Here is a 23,158-nt window from a genome sequence, read left to right as displayed (position 1 = left end):
CACAGTATACACACACAGTATACACAGTATACACACAGTATACACACTATACACACAGTATATACACAGTATACACACTATACACACAGTATACACACACAGTATACACACAGTATACACACACAGTATACACACTATACACACAGTATACACACACAGTATACACACAGTATACACACTATACACAGTATACACACAGTATACACACACAGTATACACACACAGTATACACACTATACACACAGTATACACACACAGTATACACACTATACACACTATACACACAGTATACACACACAGTATACACACTATACACACAGTATACACACAGTATACACACACAGTATACACACAGTATACACACTATACACACAGTATACACACAGTATACACACAGTATACACACTATACACACACAGTATACACACAGTATACACACTATACACACACAGTATACACACACAGTATACACACACAGTATACACACACTATACACACACAGTATACACACACAGTATACACACTATACACACAGTATACACACACAGTATACACACAGTATACACACACAGTATACACACTATACACACAGTATACACACACACAGTATACACACTATACACACAGTATACACACACACAGTATACACACTATACACACACAGTATACACACTATACACACAGTATACACACTATACACACAGTATATACACCCACAGTATACACACAGCATACACACACAGTATACACACTATACACACAGTATACACACACAGTATACACACAGCATACACACACAGTATACACACTATACACACAGTATACACACACACAGTATACACACTATACACACAGTATACACAGTATACACACAGTATACACACAGTATACACTACACACAGTATACACACAGTATACACACTATACACACAGTATATACACACAGTATACACACAGTATACACACTATACACACAGTACACACACAGTATACACACTATACACACAGTATACACACAGTACACACAGTATACACACACAGTATACACACACAGTATACACACAGTATACACACAGTATACACACACAGTATACACACTATACACACAGTATACACACAGTATACACACTATACACACAGTATACACACACAGTATACACACTATACACACAGTATATACACAGTATACACACTATACACACACACAGTATACACACAGTATACACACAGTATACACACTATACACACAGTATACACACAGTATACACACACAGTATACACAGTATACACACACAGTATACACACACAGTATACACACACAGTATACACACACAGTATACACACACAGTATACACACTATACACACACAGTATACACAGTATACACACAGTATATACACACACAGTATACACAGTATACACACACACAGTATATATACACACACAGTATACACACTATACACACAGTATACACACACAGTATACACACACAGTATACACACTATACACACAGTATACACACACACAGTATACACACTATACACACAGTATACACACACACAGTATACACACTATACACACACAGTATACACACTATACACACACACAGTATACACACAGCATACACACACAGTATACACACACAGTATACACACAGCATACACACAGTATACACACTATACACACACTATACACACTATACACACAGTATACACACAGTATATACACACACAGTATACACACAGTATACACACTATACACACAGTATACACACACACAGTATACACACTATACACACAGTATACACACACAGTATACACACAGTATACACACTATACACACAGTATACACACTATACACACAGTATATACACCCACAGTATACACACAGCATACACACACAGTATACACACTATACACAGTATATACACACAGTATACACACTATACACACAGTATACACACTATACACACAGTATACACACACAGTATACACACTATACACACACAGTATACACACTATACACACAGTATATACACCCACAGTATATACACACAGTATATACACCCACAGTATACACACACAGTATATACACCCACAGTATACACACTATACACACACTATACACACTATACACACAGTATACACACACAGTATACACACTATACACACAGTATACACACACAGTATACACACACAGTATACACACTATACACACAGTATATACACCCACAGTATACACACACAGTATATACACCCACAGTATACACACAGTATATACACCCACAGTATACACACAGCATACACACACAGTATACACACTATACACACAGTACACACACTATACACACAGTACACACAGTATACACACAGTATACACACACAGTATATACACACAGTATACACACACACTATACACACTATACACACAGTATACACACACACTATACACACAGTATACACACACAGTATACACACTATACACAGTATACACACACAGTATACACACTATACACACAGTATATACACCCACAGTATACACACACAGTATATACACCCACAGTATACACACTATACACACAGTATATACACCCACAGTATACACACAGCATACACACACAGTATACACACTATACACACAGTATACACACTATACACACAGTACACACAGTATACACACACAGTATACACACTATACACACAGTATACACACTATACACACAGTATACACACACTATACACACACAGTATACACACTATACACACAGAGTATATACACCCACAGTATACACACTATACACACAGTATATACACCCACAGCATACACACAGTATACACACTATACACACAGTACACACAGTATACACACTATACACACAGTATACACACAGTATATACACACAGTATACACACTATACACACAGTATACACACACAGTATACACACTATACACACAGTATACACACTATACACACAGTATATACACCCACAGTATACACACACAGTATATACACCCACAGTATACACACTATACACACAGTATATACACCCACAGTATACACACTATACACACAGTATACACACTATACACACAGTACACACAGTATACACACACAGTATACACACTATACACACTATACACACAGTATACACACTATACACACAGTATACACACTATACACACACAGTATACACACTATACACACAGTATACACAATATACACACTATACACACAGTATACACACACAGTATATACACTATACACACAGTATACACACACACTATACACACAGTATACACACTATACACACAGTATATACACTATACACACAGTATACACACACAGTATACACAGTATATACATTATACACACAGTATACACACTATACACACAGTATACACACTATACACACAGTATATACACACACAGTATACACACACACAGTATACACACACACAGTATACACACTACACACACAGTATACACACTATACACACAGTATACACACTATACACACAGTATACACACACAGTATATACACTATACACACAGTATACACACACAGTATACACACTAGACACACAGTATATACACACACACAGTATACACAGTATACACACAGTATACACACTATACACACACTATACACACAGTATATACACACACACAGTATACACACAGTATACACACAGTATACACACTATACACACAGTATACACACACAGTATATACACTATACACACAGTATACACACACAGTATACACACACACAGTATACACACTATACACACAGTATACACACAGTATATACACACACACAGTATACACACTATACACACAGTATATACACTATACACACAGTATATACACTATACACACACAGTATATACACTATACACACACAGTATATACACTATACACACAGTATACACACTATACACACAGTATACACACAGTATACACACACACAGTATACACACTATACACAGTATACACACTATACACACAGTATATACACACACACACACACACAGTATATACACACACACACAGTATACACACTATACACACAGTATACACACAGTATATACACACACACAGTATACACACACAGTATACACACTATACACACACAGTATACACACTATACACACAGTATATACACCCACAGTATACACACACAGTATACACACTGTATATACACCCACAGTATACACACTATATACACAGTATACACACTATACACACAGTATACACACTATACACACAGTATACACACTATACACACACTATACACACTATACACACAGTATACACACAGTATATACACACACAGTATACACACACAGTATATACACTATACACACAGTATATACACTATACACACAGTATACACACACACTATACACACACAGTATACACACAGTATACACACAGTATACACACTATACACACAGTATACACACAGTATATACACTATACACACAGTATATACACTATACACACAGTATACACACAGTATACACACTATACACACAGTATATACACTATACACACAGTATATACACTATACACACAGTATATACACTATACACACAGTATACACACACAGTATACACACTATACACACAGTATATACACTATACACACAGTATATACACTATACACACAGTATACACACTATACACACACAGTATACACACACACAGTATACACACTACACACACAGTATACACACAGTATACACACTATACACACAGTATACACACACAGTATACACACAGTATACACACTATACACACAGTATACACACACACAGTATACACACTATACACACAGTATACACACACACAGTATACACACTACACACACAGTATACACACTATACACACAGTATACACACTACACACAGTATACACACACAGTATACACACAGTATACACACACACAGTATACACACTATACACACAGTATATACACACACACAGTATACACACTATACACACAGTATACACACAGTATACACACTATACACACAGTATATACACACACACAGTATACACACTATACACACAGTATATACACACACAGTATACACACTATACACACAGTATACACACAGTATATACACTATACACACAGTATACACACACAGTATACACACTATACACACAGTATACACACACACAGTATACACACTATACACACAGTATATACACACACACAGTATACACACTATACACACAGTATATACACTATACACACAGTATACACACACAGTATATACACTATACACACAGTATATACACAGTATATACACTATACACACACAGTATACACACTATACACACAGTATACACACAGTATACACACTATACACACAGTATACACACACACAGTATACACACAGTATACACACTATACACACAGTATACACACAGTATATACACACACACAGTATATACACACACACACAGTATACACACAGTATACACACTATACACACAGTATACACACAGTATATACACACACACAGTATATACACACAGTATACACACTATACACACAGTATATACACACACACAGTATACACACTATACACACTATACACACAGTATATACACACACACAGTATACACACAGTATACACACTATACACACAGTATATACACACACACAGTATACACACTATACACACAGTATATACACACACAGTATACACACTATACACACAGTATATACACAGTATATACACACACACAGTATACACACAGTATACACACAGTATACACACTATACACACAGTATACACACTATACACACAGTATATACACACACACAGTATACACACACAGTATACACACAGTATACACACTATACACACAGTATATACACACACACAGTATACACACAGTATATACACACACACAGTATACACACACAGTATACACACTATACACACAGTATACACACTATACACACACAGTATACACACTATACACACAGTATACACACTATACACACAGTATATACACACACTATACACACAGTATACACACAGTATATACACACACACAGTATACACACAGTATACACACACAGTATACACACACAGTATACACACTATACACACAGTATACACACTATACACACAGTATACACACTATACACACACTACACACACAGTATACACACTATACACACAGTATACACACAGTATACACACTATACACACAGTATATACACACACAGTATACACACTATACACACAGTATACATACTATACACACTATACACACAGTATACACACTATACACACACACAGTATATACACACACACAGTATACACAGTATACACACAGTATATACACACACAGTATACACACACCCAGTATACACACACAGCATATACACACAGTATATACACACAGTATATACACACACAGTATACACACACACACAGTATATACACAGTATATACACACACACAGTATATACACACACACAGTATATACACACACAGTATACACACTATACACACAGTATATACACACACACAGTATATACACACAGTATACACACACAGTATACACACAGTATACACACACACAGTATATACACACACACTATACACACACACAGTATACACACTATACACACAGTATACACACCCAGTATACACACACAGTATACACACACCCAGTATACACACAGCATACACACACAGTATATACACACACTATACACACACACACTATACACAGTATACACCCAGTATACACACACAGCATACACACAGTATACACAAACAGTATACACACACACAGTATATACACACACACTATACACACAGTATATACACACCCAGTATACACACCCAGTATATACACACAGTATATACACACAGCATACACAGTATATACACACACAGCATACACACAGTATACACACAGTATACACACACAGCATACACACAGTATATACACACACAATATACACCCAGTATACACACAGTATATACACACACAGCATACACACAGTATATACACACACAGCATACACACAGTATATACACACACAGTATACACACACAGTATATACACAGTATACACACACACAGCATACACACAGTATACACACACAGTATACACACAGCATACACACACAGTATATACACACAGTATACACACAGCATACACACACAGTATATACACACACAGTATATACACAGTATACACACACAGTATACACACACACACTATACACACACAGTATATACACACACAGTATATACACAGTATATACACACTATACACACACAGTATACACACAGCATACACACAGTATACACACACAGTATACACACAGCATACACACACAGTATATACACACAGTATATACACAGTATACACACACAGTATACACACACACACTATACACACACAGTATATACACACACAGTATATACACAGTATATACACACTATACACACACAGTATATACACACACAGTATATACACACACACACTATACACACACAGTATACACACACAGTATACACACACACACAGTATATACACACAGTATACACACACACTATACACACAGTATACACACACACAGCATACACACACAGTGTATACACACACAGTATATACACAGTATACACACACCCAGTATACACACAGGATACACACACAGTATACACACACAGTATACACACACAGTATATACACACACACAGTATATACACACACAGTATACACCCAGTATACACACACTATACACACAGTATATACACAGTATATACACACACAGCATACACACAGTATACACACAGTATATACACACACTATACACACAGTATATACACACACTATACACACAGTATATACACACACTATACACACAGTATATACACACACAGTATACACACACAGTATACACCCAGTATACACACACAGTATACACACACACAGTATATACACACACAGCATACACACACAGTATACACACACAGTATATACACACACAGCATACACACACAGTATATACACACACAGTATACACACACAGCATACACACACAGTATACACACAGTATATACACAAACAGCATACACACAGTATATACACACACAGCATACACACAGTATATACACAGTATATACACACACAGTATACACCCAGTATACACACAGTATATACACACAGTATACACAGTATATACACACACAGTATACACACACAGCATACACACAGTATATACACACAGTATATACACACACAGTATATACACACAGCATACACACAGTATATACACACACAGTATACACCCAGTATACACACACAGTATACACAGTATATACACACACAGTATACACACACAGTATACACACACAGTATATACACACACTATACACACAGTATATACACACAGTATACACACAGTATATACACACACAGCATACACACAGTATATACACACACAATATACACCCAGTATACACACAGTATATACACACACAGTATATACACACACAGTATATACACACACTATACGCACAGTATATACACACACTATATACACACACAGTATACACACACAGTATATACACAGTATATACACACACAGTATACACACACACAGCATACACAGTATATACACAGTATATACACACACTATACACACAGTATATACGCACACAGTATATACACACACAGTATACACACACACACAGTATATACACACACAGCATACACACACAGTATATACACACACAGTATACACCCAGTATACACACACACAGTATACACACACACACTATACACACAGTATATACACACACAGTATATACACAGTATATACACACACAGTATACACCCAGTATACACACACAGTTTACACAGTATATACACACACTATACACACAGTATATACACACAGTATACACAGTATATACACACACAGTATATACACCCAGTATACACACACAGTATATACAGTATACACACAGTATATACACCCAGTATACACACACAGTATACACACACAGTATATACACACACTATACACACAGTATACACACAGTATATACACACACAGCATACACACAGTATATACACACACACAATATACACCCAGTATACACACACAGTATATACACCCAGTATACACACACAGTATATACACCCAGTATACACACACAGTATATACACACAGTATACACAGTATATACACACAGTATATACACACACAGTATACACACAGTATACACACACACTATACACACAGTATATACACACACAGCATACACACAGTATATACACACACAGCATACACACACAGTATATACACACAGTATATACACAGTATATACACACACAGTATACACACACAGTATATACACACACAGCATACACACAGTATATACACAGTATATACACACACAGTATACACACACACTATACACACAGTATATACACACAGTATATACACACACAGCATACACACAGTATATACACACACAGCATACACACACAGCATACACACACAGTATACACACACAGTATACACACACAGTATACACACACAGTATACACACAGTATATACACACACAGCATACACACACACAGCATACACACACAGTATACACACACACAGCATACACACACACAGCATACACACACAGTATACACACACAGTATATACACACACAGCATACACACAGTATATACACACACAGTATACACACACAGTATACACAGTATATACACACACACTATACACACACACTATACACACACAGCATACACACAGTATATACACACACAGCATACACACAGTATATACACACACAGCATACACACAGTATATACACACACAGCATACACACAGTATATACACACACAGCATACACACACAGTATACACACAGTATATACACAGTATATACACACACAGTATACACCCAGTATACACACACAGTATATACACACAGTATACACACAGTATACACACACACTATACACACACACTATACACACAGTATACACACACAGCATACACACACAGCATACACACAGTATATACACACACAGCATACACACACACTATACACACACACAGCATACACACAGTATATATACACACAGTATATACACCCAGTATACACCCAGTATACACACACTATACACACAGCATACACACAGTATACACCCAGTATATACACACAGTATACACACACAGTATACACACACAGCATACACACAGTATACACACAGTATACACAGTATATACACACAGTATATACACAGTATATACACACACTATACACACACAGTATACACACACAGTATACACACACACACTATACACAGTATATACACACACAGTATACACACACAGTATATACACACAGTATACACACACACTATACACACAGTATACACGCACTATACACACAGTATATACACACACAGCATACACACACAGCATACACACAGTATACACACAGTATATACACACACAGCATACACACAGTATATACACACAGTATATACACACACTATACACACAGTATATACACACACAGTATACACACACAGTATACACACACACAGTATACACACACAGTATACACACAGTATATACACACAGTATATACACACACAGTATATACACACAGTATACACACACAGTATATACACACAGTATACACACACTATACACACAGTATACACACACACTATACACACAGTATACACACACTATACACACAGTATACACACACAGCATACACACAGTATATACACACACAGCATACACACAGTATATACACACACAGCATACACACAGTATATACACACACAGCATACACACAGTATATACACACACAGCATACACACAGTATATACACACAGTATATACACACACACAGTATATACACACACAGTATACACCCAGTATATACACACACAGTATACACAGTGCATACACACACACTATACACACACAGTATATACACACACACAGTATACACCGTATACACACAGTATATACAGTCTACACACACACAGTATATACGGTATACACACAGAATATACACATAGTATATACGGTATACACACAGAATATACACAGAGTATACACACAGTATATACACACACACAGTATACACACAGTATATACAGTCTACACACACACACAGTATATACAGTATACACACAGAATATACACACACAGTATACACACACACACACAGTATACACACAGTATATACAGTCTACACACACACAGTATATACAGTATACACACAGAGTATACACACAGTATATACACACAGTATATACACACAGTATACACACACACAGTATATACACAGTATATACAGTCTACACACAGTATATACAGTATACACACAGTATATACACACAGTATACACAGTTTATACACACACAGTATATACACAGTATATACACACAGTATACACACACACAGTATACACACACACAGTATATATACACACACAGTATATACACACACACAGTATATACACACACACAGTATATACACACACAGTATATACACAGTTTATACACACACAGTATATACACACAGTATATACACACACAGTATACACACAGTATACACACACACACAGTATATACACACAGTATATACACACACAGTATATACAGTATACACACAGTATATACACACAGTAGATACACAGTATATACACACAGTAGATACACACACACACAGTATACACAGTATATACACACAGTATATACAGTATACACACAGTATATATAGTATACACACAGTATATACAGTATACACAGTGCATACATACACACAGTATATACAGTATACACACAGTATATACACACACAGTATATACAGTATACACACAGTATATACAGTCTACACACACAGTATATACAGTATACAAAGTATATACAGTCTACACACACACAGTATATACGGTATACACACAGAATATACACATAGTATATACGGTATACACACAGTATATACAGAGTATATACAGCAGAGTATATAAAGTATACATACACAGTATATACAGCATACACACAGTATACACACAGTATATACAGTATACACTGAGACAGAGTCACTGGTGTGATATAGGAGGGGAGGTATGTGTCACTCCGGCTAGCCTGAGTGAACTGAAGCCTACAAACTTTCTGCCAGCATGTTATATGCTGGGGGTTAACTCACTTAAAGGGTGTGGTTTTTTGTGAATGGTAGAGAGGGTGGGAGGCCATTCACACTACCTCCCCTCAGGGTGTGGCTGGGCGAGTTTAAATGCTCAGTCACTGTTTTTTTCTGGAGTGTGTGGTCTGGAGAGGGAAGTCTCCAGACTGTGTTTGGTGAAGCCAGAGAGCAACACCGAAGAACTGGTGTTCGGCGAGACTTCACTGTGCTACCCGGAGCGGGCGAAGCCTCTCTCGCTAATGGACTCTGTTATACTTTATCTTTTGTTTTTCTGTTACCCCGGAGAGGGTCTGCTTATTTTTTGTGGAACCCTGCTGGAGCTTATGCCGTCTAAATAAACCAGCAGGCAGTTAACCCGAGACGTGTGTCCTGTGTCTGCCTCTGGGAGAGCCGAGCAAGTCGCTTTATCACAGTGTGTGGAGAATGCAGCCAAGATTCCAGGAACACGTGTACCTGCCACAGAGAACGGTGGATGTCCTGGGTGAAGGCCGCCAGCCAGCCAGAGATGTCCAGCAGCATGGAGGAGCTCCTCAAACACCTGCTTCAAAGCCAACAAGCGCAGCACCACCAACTGCAGAGCCAGCAGAGCATGCAGCAGCAGCATCGGGAGCAGCTACAGCAATACCGGCAGCTACAGCAGCAGCAGATCCTGCAGCAGCAGCAAGCTCAACAGGAAACGACCAAACTGCTGCTGCAACAGATCCAGTTGCAGCAAAAGGTGCAGCAGCAGCACCAGCAGGAGCAGCAACAGCAGATACAGCTTCTGGCAGACGCCATCCAGGGCAGAGCAACCGCCCCACCCCCAGGGCCGACTGATGAGTCACATGTCAGGAAGACGGTAAGAAGGGCCATGCAGAAGATGACCCCCGGGGAGGATGTAGAAGCATTTCTGACAGTCTTTGAGAGGGTGGCTGATCGGGAGAGACTTCCACCAGAACAGTCGGCAGAAGTTCTGGCGCCACATTTCTCGGGTGAACCCCAAAAGGCATACAGTGGGTACGGAAAGTATTCAGACCCCTTTACATTTTTCACTCTTTGTTTCATTGCAGCCATTTGGTAAATTCTAAAAAGTTCATTTTTTTCTCATTAAAGTACACTCTGCACCCCATCTTGACTGAAAAAAAACAGAAATGTAGAAATTTTTGCAAATTTATTAAAAAAGAAAAACTGAAATATCACATGGTCATAAGTATTCAGCCCCTTTGCTCAGTATTGAGTAGAAGCCCCCTTTTGAGCTAGTACAGCCATGAGTCTTCTTGGGAATGATGCAACAAGTTTTTCACCCTTGGATTTGGGGATCCTCTGCCATTCTTCCTGGCAGATCCTCTCCAGTTCCGTCAAGTTGGATGGTGAACGTTGGTGGACGGCCATTTTCAGGTCTCTCCAGAGATGCTCCATTGGGTTTAGGTCAGGGCTCTGGCTGGGCCAGTCAAGAATGGTCACAGAGTTGTTCTGAAGCCACTCCTTTCTTATTTTAGCTGTGATTGTCTTGTTGGAAGGTGAACCTTCGGCCAAGTCTGAGGTCCAGAGCACTCTGGAAGAGGTTTTCATCCAGGATATCTCTGTACTTGGCCGCATTCATGTTTCCTTAAATTGCAACCAGTCATCCTGTTCCTGCAGCTGAAAAACACCCCCATAGCATGATGCTGCCACCACCATGTTTCACTGTTGGGAATGTATTGGGCAGGTGATGAGCAGTGCCTGGTTTTCTCCACACATACCGCTTAGAATTATCACCATAAAGTTCTATCTTCATCTCATCAGACCAGAGAATCTTATTTCTCATAGTCTGGGAGTCCTTCATGTGTTTTTGAGCAAACTCTATGCGGGCTTTCATATGTCTTGCACTGAGGAGAGGCTTCCACTCTGCCATAAAGGCCCGACTGGTGGAGGGCTGCAGTGATAGTTGACTTTGTGGAACTTTCTCCCATCTCCCTACTGCATCTCTGGAGCTCAGCCACAGTGATCTTGGGGTTCTTCTTTATCTCTCTCACCAAGGCTCTTCTCCCACGATAGCTCAGTTTGGCTGGGCGGCCAGGTCTAGGAAGACTTCTGGTGGTCCCAAACTTCTTCCATTCAAGAATTATGGAGGTCACTGTGCTCTTAGGAACCTTGAGTAATGCAGAAATTCTTTTGTAACCTTGGCCAGATCTGTGCGTTGCCACAATTCTGTCTCTGAGCTCCTTGGGCAGTTCCTTTGAGCTCATGATTCTCATTTGGTCTGACATGCACTGTAAGCTGTGAGGTCTTATATAGACAGGTGTGCGCCTTTCCAAATCAAGTCCTATCAGTTTAATTAAACACAGCTGGACTCCAATGAAGGAGTAGAACCATCTCAAGGAGGATCACAAGGAAATGGACAGCATGTGACTTACATATGAGTGTCTGAGCAAAGGGGCTGAATACTTATGACCATGTGATATTTCAGTTTTTCTTTTTTAATAAATTTGCAAAAATTTCTATATTTCTGTTTTTTTCAGTCAGGATGGGGTACAGGGGTGCAGAGTGGACTTTAATGAGAAAAAAAAGAACTTTTCAGAATTTACCAAATGGCTGCAATGAAACAAAGAGTGAAACATTTAAAGGGGTCTGAATACTTTCCGCACCCACTGTATTATGACTTGGAACAGCAGGATGCCAAGGAATATGCCAAACTAAAGACAGATCTTGGCACGCCTTGAAGTGAATATGGCGGTGAGAGCCCAATGAGTCCACCACTGGGCATACGTCAGCGACAAACCCCCTCGCTCGCAGAGGTTTGACCTACCGCATCTCGTTCAGAAGTTGTTGCAGCCAGAGTTCTGTACTCCGGCCCAGATGGTCGAGCAGATGGTGATTGATAGGTTCATGCACTCCCTTCCCAAGTCGGTACAGACTTGGGTCACACAGCCAACGACTTAATCGGCCTGATAGAGAGGTACCAGGTGGTTGAGAAATCCCTGGGAAACCGGATATAGTCACTTCTCCATACTGGGATATCCAAAAGGCGGCGGGTTCACGGAAGGGGTTTAGAGCCATAACTGGGGGGCGTCCCTGTTCCATTGAAGATGCCGCAAGGACTGTTGTTAAGGATATAGTCTATTGGCGGTGTCAAACCCGTACACGTAGCCGCCCGGTGTCATATGTCCCCTGTGCCCGTGGACTGTCGACCCGGCGAGGGGCCGCAAGCGTGTGCCGTATCTATTAATGGAGTAAAGGTGCTTGGACTGATGGACTCTGGGAGTCTGGTGACCTTGATCAGAGCTACCCTTCCCCACCAGTTGATCCCTTCCAAAACTGTGGGTGTTCGGTGCATCCATGGGGACGCCAAGGACTACCTGTGGCCACAGTGACAGTGCGAACAGACTGTGGCGCCCAGTCCCACAAGGTCAGGGGGGTTAAGGACCTGATACATCCCGTCATACTGGGCCGTGATTTTGATTTGTTTTGGGACTTGTGGGGAAAGGGAACTGGACTAAGTAGAATGGGGAAAAGCCAAGTCCCTGGGGAAGAACCCCAGATGCAGTGTCAAGTGGATGAGTTCCCTCTGTGCTTCCTTGCCGGCGATGAGGGCGAGACGGTGACCGAGGAGGCCGACCTCCCTGAGTCAGATATGTCTGGAGAGAACTTTGAGACGGCTCAAGTTCGGGACCTGTCCTTAAAGGGGGACGTTTGACCAGGTCACTGTATGTAATGGGGTTGCTCAAGAGCCAGGGGCCGACACCAGGTTCCCTCACTTTGCAGTTCAGGGGGAGTTGTTATATCGGGTGGCCAAACTAAAGTGTGGTGAGATAGTGGAACAACTGTTAGTGCCAGGGCCATACAGACGGAAGCTACTAGATATGGCCCATTCATATGCTCTGGGGGGACACCTAGGGGGTCGAGAAAAGTCAGGAGAGGATATTGAGAAGGTTTTATTGGCCAGGGTGTTACTGAGAAATTCTGAACTATTGTAGGTCCTGGCCCACCTGCCAAATGACCGCTCCCTCTTCCCACTTCCGTAGTTCATTAGTTCCACTTCCGGTGATAGAGGTCCCCTTTGAGAGGTTTGCTATGGACCTAGTAGAGCTCTTAGTCAAATCAGCCCGAGGCTACCAATATATCCTGGTGATTATGGACTAGCGGTACCGCTAAGGAACTCTGAGCAAATGCATTAGCCAGGGAACTTGTCCATATATTTGCCAGGACCGGTCTGCCGAAGGAAAACCTAACGGATCAAGGGACCCCGTTCATGAGCAAAGTAATGAAGGAGCTGTGCAAGGTCCTCCAGATTACCCAGCTGTGAACCTCCGTTTACCATCAGCAGACAGACGGCCTGGTGGAGAGCTTCAATAAGACCCTGAAAGCGATGCTCAAGGTCGTAGAGAAGGATGGACGTGACTGGGACTAGCTGCTGGCAAGCGAGACACAAGGCGGCAGAGGGCGAGCCAGGCACAAGGCGGCAGAGGGCGAGCGAGGCACAAGGCGGCAGAGGGCAAGCGAGGCACAAGGCGCCGGAGGTGACCTGGCAGGTCAGTTTCCCGGAGACACATCTGAGGACCCTCACCTTGTAGGCCGCCTGCCTCATGAATTGTTTTGCTGGCTGCTTCCAGATGGCGGGGACGGTGATGACCCACCTGACCTCGCTGTTTTCCATCTCTTCCCCAGCCTGGTCACTCAGCTCCTAACAATCCAAAGCATATGGAAGATGAAGCAAATTACAGGGTCACATACTTTTCTCCACATACTTCTGGACCTGACCCGCTCCCCCGACGTGTAGATGTCACCTCCTCACTTTCAGAGCTTGTTCCTTGAAGTATTGCAAAGCGAAGGCGAATATCTCCAGCGCCTTCACCTTCTTTCCATTAGCCGCGACGAGATCTGTCTCCATCGTCAGGTCCTGAAGAGACGGAACAGGAATGATTATATGTGCGACGTGTGTAACGTATGTGCGACGTGTGTAACGTATGTGCGACGTGTGTAACATGTGTGCGACGTGTAGTGTGTGCGACGTGTAGTGTGTGTGACGTTAGTGTGACATGTGTAGTGTATGTGATGTGTGACGTGTGTAGTGTATGTGACGTGTGCCGTGCACCGATTGCCATCTTGTAAGCGGTCTGCGGTGTCTTGTAAGCAGTCTGCGGTGTCTTGTAGGCAGTCTGCGGTGTCTTGTAAGCAGTCTGCGGTGTCTTGTAAGCAGTCTGCGGTGTCTTGTACGCGGTCTGCACTGTCTTGTAAGCAGTCTGCGGTGTCTTGTAAGCAGTCTGCGGTGTCTTGTAAGCGGTCTGCGGTGTCTTGTAAGCGGTCTGCGGTGTCTTGTACGCGGTCTGCGGCGTCTTGTACGCGGTCTGCGGCGTCTTGTACGCGGTCTGCGGCGTCTTGTACGCGGTCTGCAGCGTCTTGTACGCCGTCTGCGGCGTCTTGTACGCCGTCTGCTGTGTCTTGTACGTGGTCTGCTGTGTCTTGTACGCGGTCTGCGGTGTCTTGTACGTGGTCTGCTGTGTCTTGTACGCCGTCTGCGGCGTCTTGTACGCCGTCTGCTGTGTCTTGTACGTGGTCTGCTGTGTCTTGTACGCTGTGTCTTGTACGTGGTCTGCTGTGTCTTGTACGCGGTCTGCGGTGTCTTGTAAGCGGTCTGCGGTGTCTTGTAGGTTCCTCCCTCCCCTGCACAGTGCTCCCTGCTCACCAGGCTGCTGTGCAGCTTCATCTACGTGTGTAGTGTATGTGACGTGTGTGTCACGTCTGCCGTGCACTGATTGCCATCTTGTACGCGGTCTGCGGTGTCTTGTACGCGGTCTGCGGTGTCTTGTAGGGTCTTCCCCTCGCGCACAGTGCTCACCGCTCACCGGGCTGCTGTGCAGCTTCATCTACGTGTGTAGTGTATGGGACGTGTGTAGTGTGTGTGACGTGTGTGTCACGTCTGCCGTGCACTGATTGCTGTCTTGTACGCGGTGTCTTGTACGCGGTCTGCGGTGTCTTGTAGGGTCCTCCCCTCGCGCACAGTGCTCCCCGCTCACCGGGCTGCTGTGCAGCTTCATCTTGAACTTCTCGAAGTACAGCCATTGCTTGGACTCGCTGGGGTCCAGGTCGTGGTAAAAATCTCGGGCAGCAAATCCAAAACTGTGGAACTTCCTGTCTGGTGTGAGGAGCATGGTGGTCGGGGTCTTCTGGTTGGACACTCCGGGGTCTCCCCCTTCCCATCTCCTGCAGGATAAGATCTGGTCATCACAAGTGATGGTGGGACTCCCACCTGATTTTCAATCTCTCCCTGCTTACCCTCAATGATTGCTGCTTAACCCCTTAGTGACCGAGCCAATTATGTCCTTAAATGATCAGCCCAAATTTTACAATTCTGACCGCTGTCACTTTATGAGATAATAGCTCTGGAGCTTCAGTGGATCCCCCTGACTCTGAGACTGTTTTTTCGTGACACATTGTACTTTAGAACAGTGGTCACATTTCTTCCATATCACTTGTGTTTATTTGTGAAAATATCGGAAGTTTCGCAATTTTCAAACTTTTTCCCAACAAAATCTTTTTTTTTCTTCTAGGGATCACATGATATTTGAGGTGACTTTGAGGGGTCTATATGACAGAATATACCCAAAGGTGACACCTTCCTAAAAACTGCACCCCTCAAGGTGCTGAAAACCACATTCAAGAAGTTTATTAACCCTTCAGGTGCTTCAACTTTAGGAACTAAAAGGAATGTGGAAGAAAAAAAAATGTATATTTTTCCACAAAAATGTTACTTTAGCGCCAAACTTTTTATTTTCACAAGGGTAACAGGAGAAAATAAACCCCCAAAATTTGCTGTGCAATTTGTCCTGACTACGACGATACCCCATATACTGTTTGGGCGCACAGCAGGACTCGGAAGGGAAGCAGCACTATTGGCTGGAATCGGGGGTAGACGCCATGTCACATTTGGAGAACCCCTGATGTGCCTAAACAATAAAAATCCCCAACAAGTGACCCTATTTTGGAAACTAGACCCCTCAAGGAATGTATGTAGATGTCTGGTGAGCACCTTGAACCCCCAGGTTCTTCACAGAAGTTTATAACGTTGAGCCGTGAAAATAAAAAAAATAATAAAAAAAAAAAAAAATTTTCCCCACAAAAATTTACTTTTAGCCCCAATTTTTTTTATTTCCACAAGGGTAACAGGAGAAAATGGACCTCAAAATTTGTTGTACAATTTCTCCTGAGGACGCAGATACCCCAAATGTGGGGGAAAACTATTGTTTGCGTACACAGCAGGGCACGGAAAGGAAAGGAGCGACGTTTTGGAACGCAGACTTTGATGGAATGGTTTGCGGGCGTCCCCCCACAAGTGACCCCATTTTGGAAACTACACCCCTCAAACATTTTATCCAGGGGTATAGTGAGCATTTTAAACCCATAGGTACTATACAGAATTTGGTAACATTGGGTCATTATATTGAAAATTTTTCTTTTTTTTTTCACGAAAATGTAGTTTTAGCCCCAAATTTCTAATTTTCACAATGGATAAAAGGAGAAAAACAGATGCAATTTGCAGCACCTCCATACATTTCTCCTGGTGACACATACCCCATAAATTGTTAAGTGCTATCTCCTCACTACAGTAATGCCAAACATGTGGCCGCTTACAGAGGTTTAGGCACAGTGAGGCTCAGGAGGCATTTGGATTTGGGAGTGCAGAATTCATTGGATTTTATTTGAGGGGGGGGCGTCACTTTTCCAGAGTCTTTGTTCTGCCAGTAACGTGGGACCCCCTATATTTCCAGTAACAGATGACGGACCTGTGAGGGGGCTGGCTTTGTGGGGGTAAATTAGGGTTTATTGGTAACATTGTGGGGTACATAATATTTTTCGATAAGGCTGTATCACAATCTTGTGTTCTACGTCGGGGTTTCCATGTAACCGCACATTATTTTTTGCCGATCAGAGCCGTATCAGAGCTTATTGTTTGCGGGACGAGTTGTAGATTTTTTTGGAAACATTTTGGGGCACATAATATTTTTTGATCACTTTTTATTCAGATTTTTCAGACACAGAATGAACAAAAACCAGCAATTCAGTTATTGTTTTTATTTTTTGCGCCGTTCACCGTAAAACCAATCTGTCCGTCTGGTCGGTGCAATTACAGCGATACCAGATTCATTTTTTTTTATCTTTTTTTTGTGATTTGCTATTTTTTTACAGACTAAAAACAGTATTTTCCAAAAAGGAATTTTTTTGCATCGCCATATTCTGAGAGCTGTAAGGTTTTTTTGTTTTGTTTTTGCCAATGATCCATATTAGGGCTTGTTTTTTTGCAGGACGGTTTGACGTTTTTATTTGTACAATTTTTTTTTTTTTTTTACATACGACTTTTTGATTGCTTTTTATTCGCTTTGAGAGTCAGTATCATGAAACAGCGAGGGTTTATTTTTTTAAGGCGTTTTTTTACCAATTCTCTGCACTTTTTCTTGATTATTTTCGTTTTAACACAAACGCTGCGTCTTCTGGAGCGAAACGGATTTTAGTGACTTGTGTGAACATTTTTTTGTGTTTTTTTTTTTTTTTACATATTTTATTTCACTTTTATTTTACATTTCACTAAGTCAGATTAACAGCGGTATTTAAGGGGTTAATCGGCCCTGATCGGCTTCAAAACCGGCCGAGGCAGATACCACCGTGAAAGAGCGGTGCTGAGGAATACGTAGCCTTAACGACCGCTGTTAAAAGGCGTATCGGCGGTCGTTAAAGGGTTAAATCCTGAGGCCGAGTCCATAAAGAGTCCAACGTTGCTTATATTTTTATTTCATAATTGTGCACATAAGAAACTGTAATAATCGATCATATCAGAGAAATCCGCTTCTTCCTCCTGCAGGATGGATCCCTGAGGACAGACAGGATCTCATCTCAGTAATGTAACTATCAGTACCAGCCGTCCTCTCCAATGTAAGGAGGAGGATGGGGAGGAGCTAGAGACCAAGCTCCACCCTCCTCTATAGAATCTCATCAGTACCAGCCGTCCTCTCCCATGTAAGGAGGAGGATGGGGAGGAGCTAGAGACCAAGCTCCACCCTCCTCTATAGAATCTCATCAGTACCAGCCGTCCTCTCCCATGTAAGGAGGAGGATGGGGAGGAGCTAGAGGACAAGCTCCACCCTCCTCCATAGAATCTCATCAGTACCAGCCGTCCTCTCCCATGTAAGGAGGAGGATGGGGAGAAGCTAGAGACCAAGCTCCACCCTCCTCCATAGAATCTCATCAGTACCAGCCGTCCTCTCCCATGTAAGGAGGAGGATGGGGAGGAGCTAGAGGACAAGCTCCACCCTCCTCCATAGAATCTCATCAGTACCAGCCGTCCTCTCCCATGTGAGGAGGATGGGGAGGAGCTAGAGGACAAGCTCCACCCTCCTCCATAGAATCTCACCAGTACCAGCCGTCCTCTCCCATGTAAAGAGGAGGATGGGGAAGAGCTAGAGGCCAAGCTCCACCCTCCTCCATAGAATCTCATCAGTACCACCCGTCCTCTCCAATGTAAGGAGGAGGATGGGGAGGAGCTAGAGGACAAGCTCCACCCTCCTCCATAGAATCTCACCAGTACCAGCCGTACTCTCCCATGTAAGGAGGAGGATGGGGAGGAGCTAGAGGACAAGCTCCACCCTCCTCCATAGAATCTCATCAGTACCAGCCGTCCTCTCCCATGTAAAGAGGATGGGGAGGAGCTAGAGGCCAAGCTCCACCCTCCTCCATAGAATCTCATCAGTACCAGCCGTCCTCTCCAATGTAAGGAGGAGGATGGAGAGGAGCTAGAGGACAAGCTCCACCCTCCTCCATAGAATCTCATCAGTACCAGCCGTCCTCTCCCATGTAAGGAGGAGGATGGGGAGGAGCTAGAGGCCAAGCTCCACCCTCTTCCATAGAATCTCATCAGTACCAGCCGTCCTCTCCCATGTGAGGAGGATGGGGAGAAGCTAGAGGCCAAGCTCGACCCTCCTCCATAGAATCTCACCAGTACCAGCCGTCCTCTCCCATGTGAGGAGGATGGGGAGGAGCTAGAGGCCAAGCTCCACCCTCCTCCATAGAATCTCATCAGTACCAGCCATCCTCTCCCATGTAAGGAGGATGGGGAGGAGCTAGAGGACAAGCTCCTCCCTCCTCCATAGAATCTCATCAGTACCAGCCGTCCTCTCCCATGTAAGGAGGATGGGGAGGAGCTAGAGACCAAGCTCCACCCTCCTCCATAGAATCTCATCAGTACCAGCCGTCCTCTCCCATGTAAGGAGGAGGATGGGGAGGAGCTAGAGACCAAGCTCCACCCTCCTCCATAGAATCTCATCAGTACCAGCCGTCCTCTCCCATGTGAGGAGGATGGGGAGGAGCTAGAGGCCAAGCTCCACCCTCCTCCATAGAATCTCATCAGTACCAGCCGTCCTCTCCCATGTAAGGAGGAGGATGGGGAGGAGCTAGAAACCAAGCTCCACCCTCCTCCATAGAATCTCATCAGTACCAGCCGTCCTCTCCCATGTAAGGAGGAGGATGGGGAGGAGCTAGAGGCCAAGCTCCACCCCCCTCCATAGAATCTCATTAGTACCAGCCATCCTCTCCCATGTAAGGAGGAGGATGGGGAGGAGCTAGAGACCAAGCTCCACCCTCCATAGAATCTCATCAGTACCAGACGTCCTCTCCCATGTAAGGAGGAGGATGGGGAGGAGCTAGAGGCCAAGCTCCACCCTCCTCCATAGAATCTCATCAGTACCAGCCGTCCTCTCCCATGTAAGGAGGAGGATGGGGAGGAGCTAGAGACCAAGCTCCACCCTCCTCCATAGAATCTCATCAGTACCAGCCGTCCTCTCCCATGTGAGGAGGAGGAGGATGGGGAGGAGGTAGAGGCCAAGCTCCACCCTCCTCCATAGAATCTCATCAGTACCAGCCGTCCTCTCCCATGTAAGGAGGAGGATGGGGAGGAGCTAGAGACCAA

General features: G+C 42.4%; 1 protein-coding gene across 1 annotated transcript in view; it reads right to left on the bottom strand.

The window, feature by feature from the left end:
- HSPA12A (heat shock protein family A (Hsp70) member 12A) overlaps positions 1-23,158 on the bottom strand; it is a 160,933-nt gene that overhangs the window by 36,510 nt on the left and 101,265 nt on the right. Inside the window, 3 exon segments of the mRNA XM_073684614.1 lie at positions 16,769-16,885; positions 16,997-17,101; positions 18,219-18,405. Coding sequence (XP_073540715.1) covers positions 16,769-16,885; positions 16,997-17,101; positions 18,219-18,405 — 409 coding nt within the window.

This window comes from Phyllobates terribilis, unplaced genomic scaffold, assembly GCF_046119375.1.
Source record: "Phyllobates terribilis strain yellow unplaced genomic scaffold, ASM4611937v1 Scaffold_5__5_contigs__length_657084704, whole genome shotgun sequence".
In the NCBI taxonomy this organism is placed as follows: domain Eukaryota; kingdom Metazoa; phylum Chordata; class Amphibia; order Anura; family Dendrobatidae; genus Phyllobates; species Phyllobates terribilis.
Note: the sequence above shows the minus strand (reverse complement) of the source record. Positions and strands in the feature narration are given on the sequence as shown.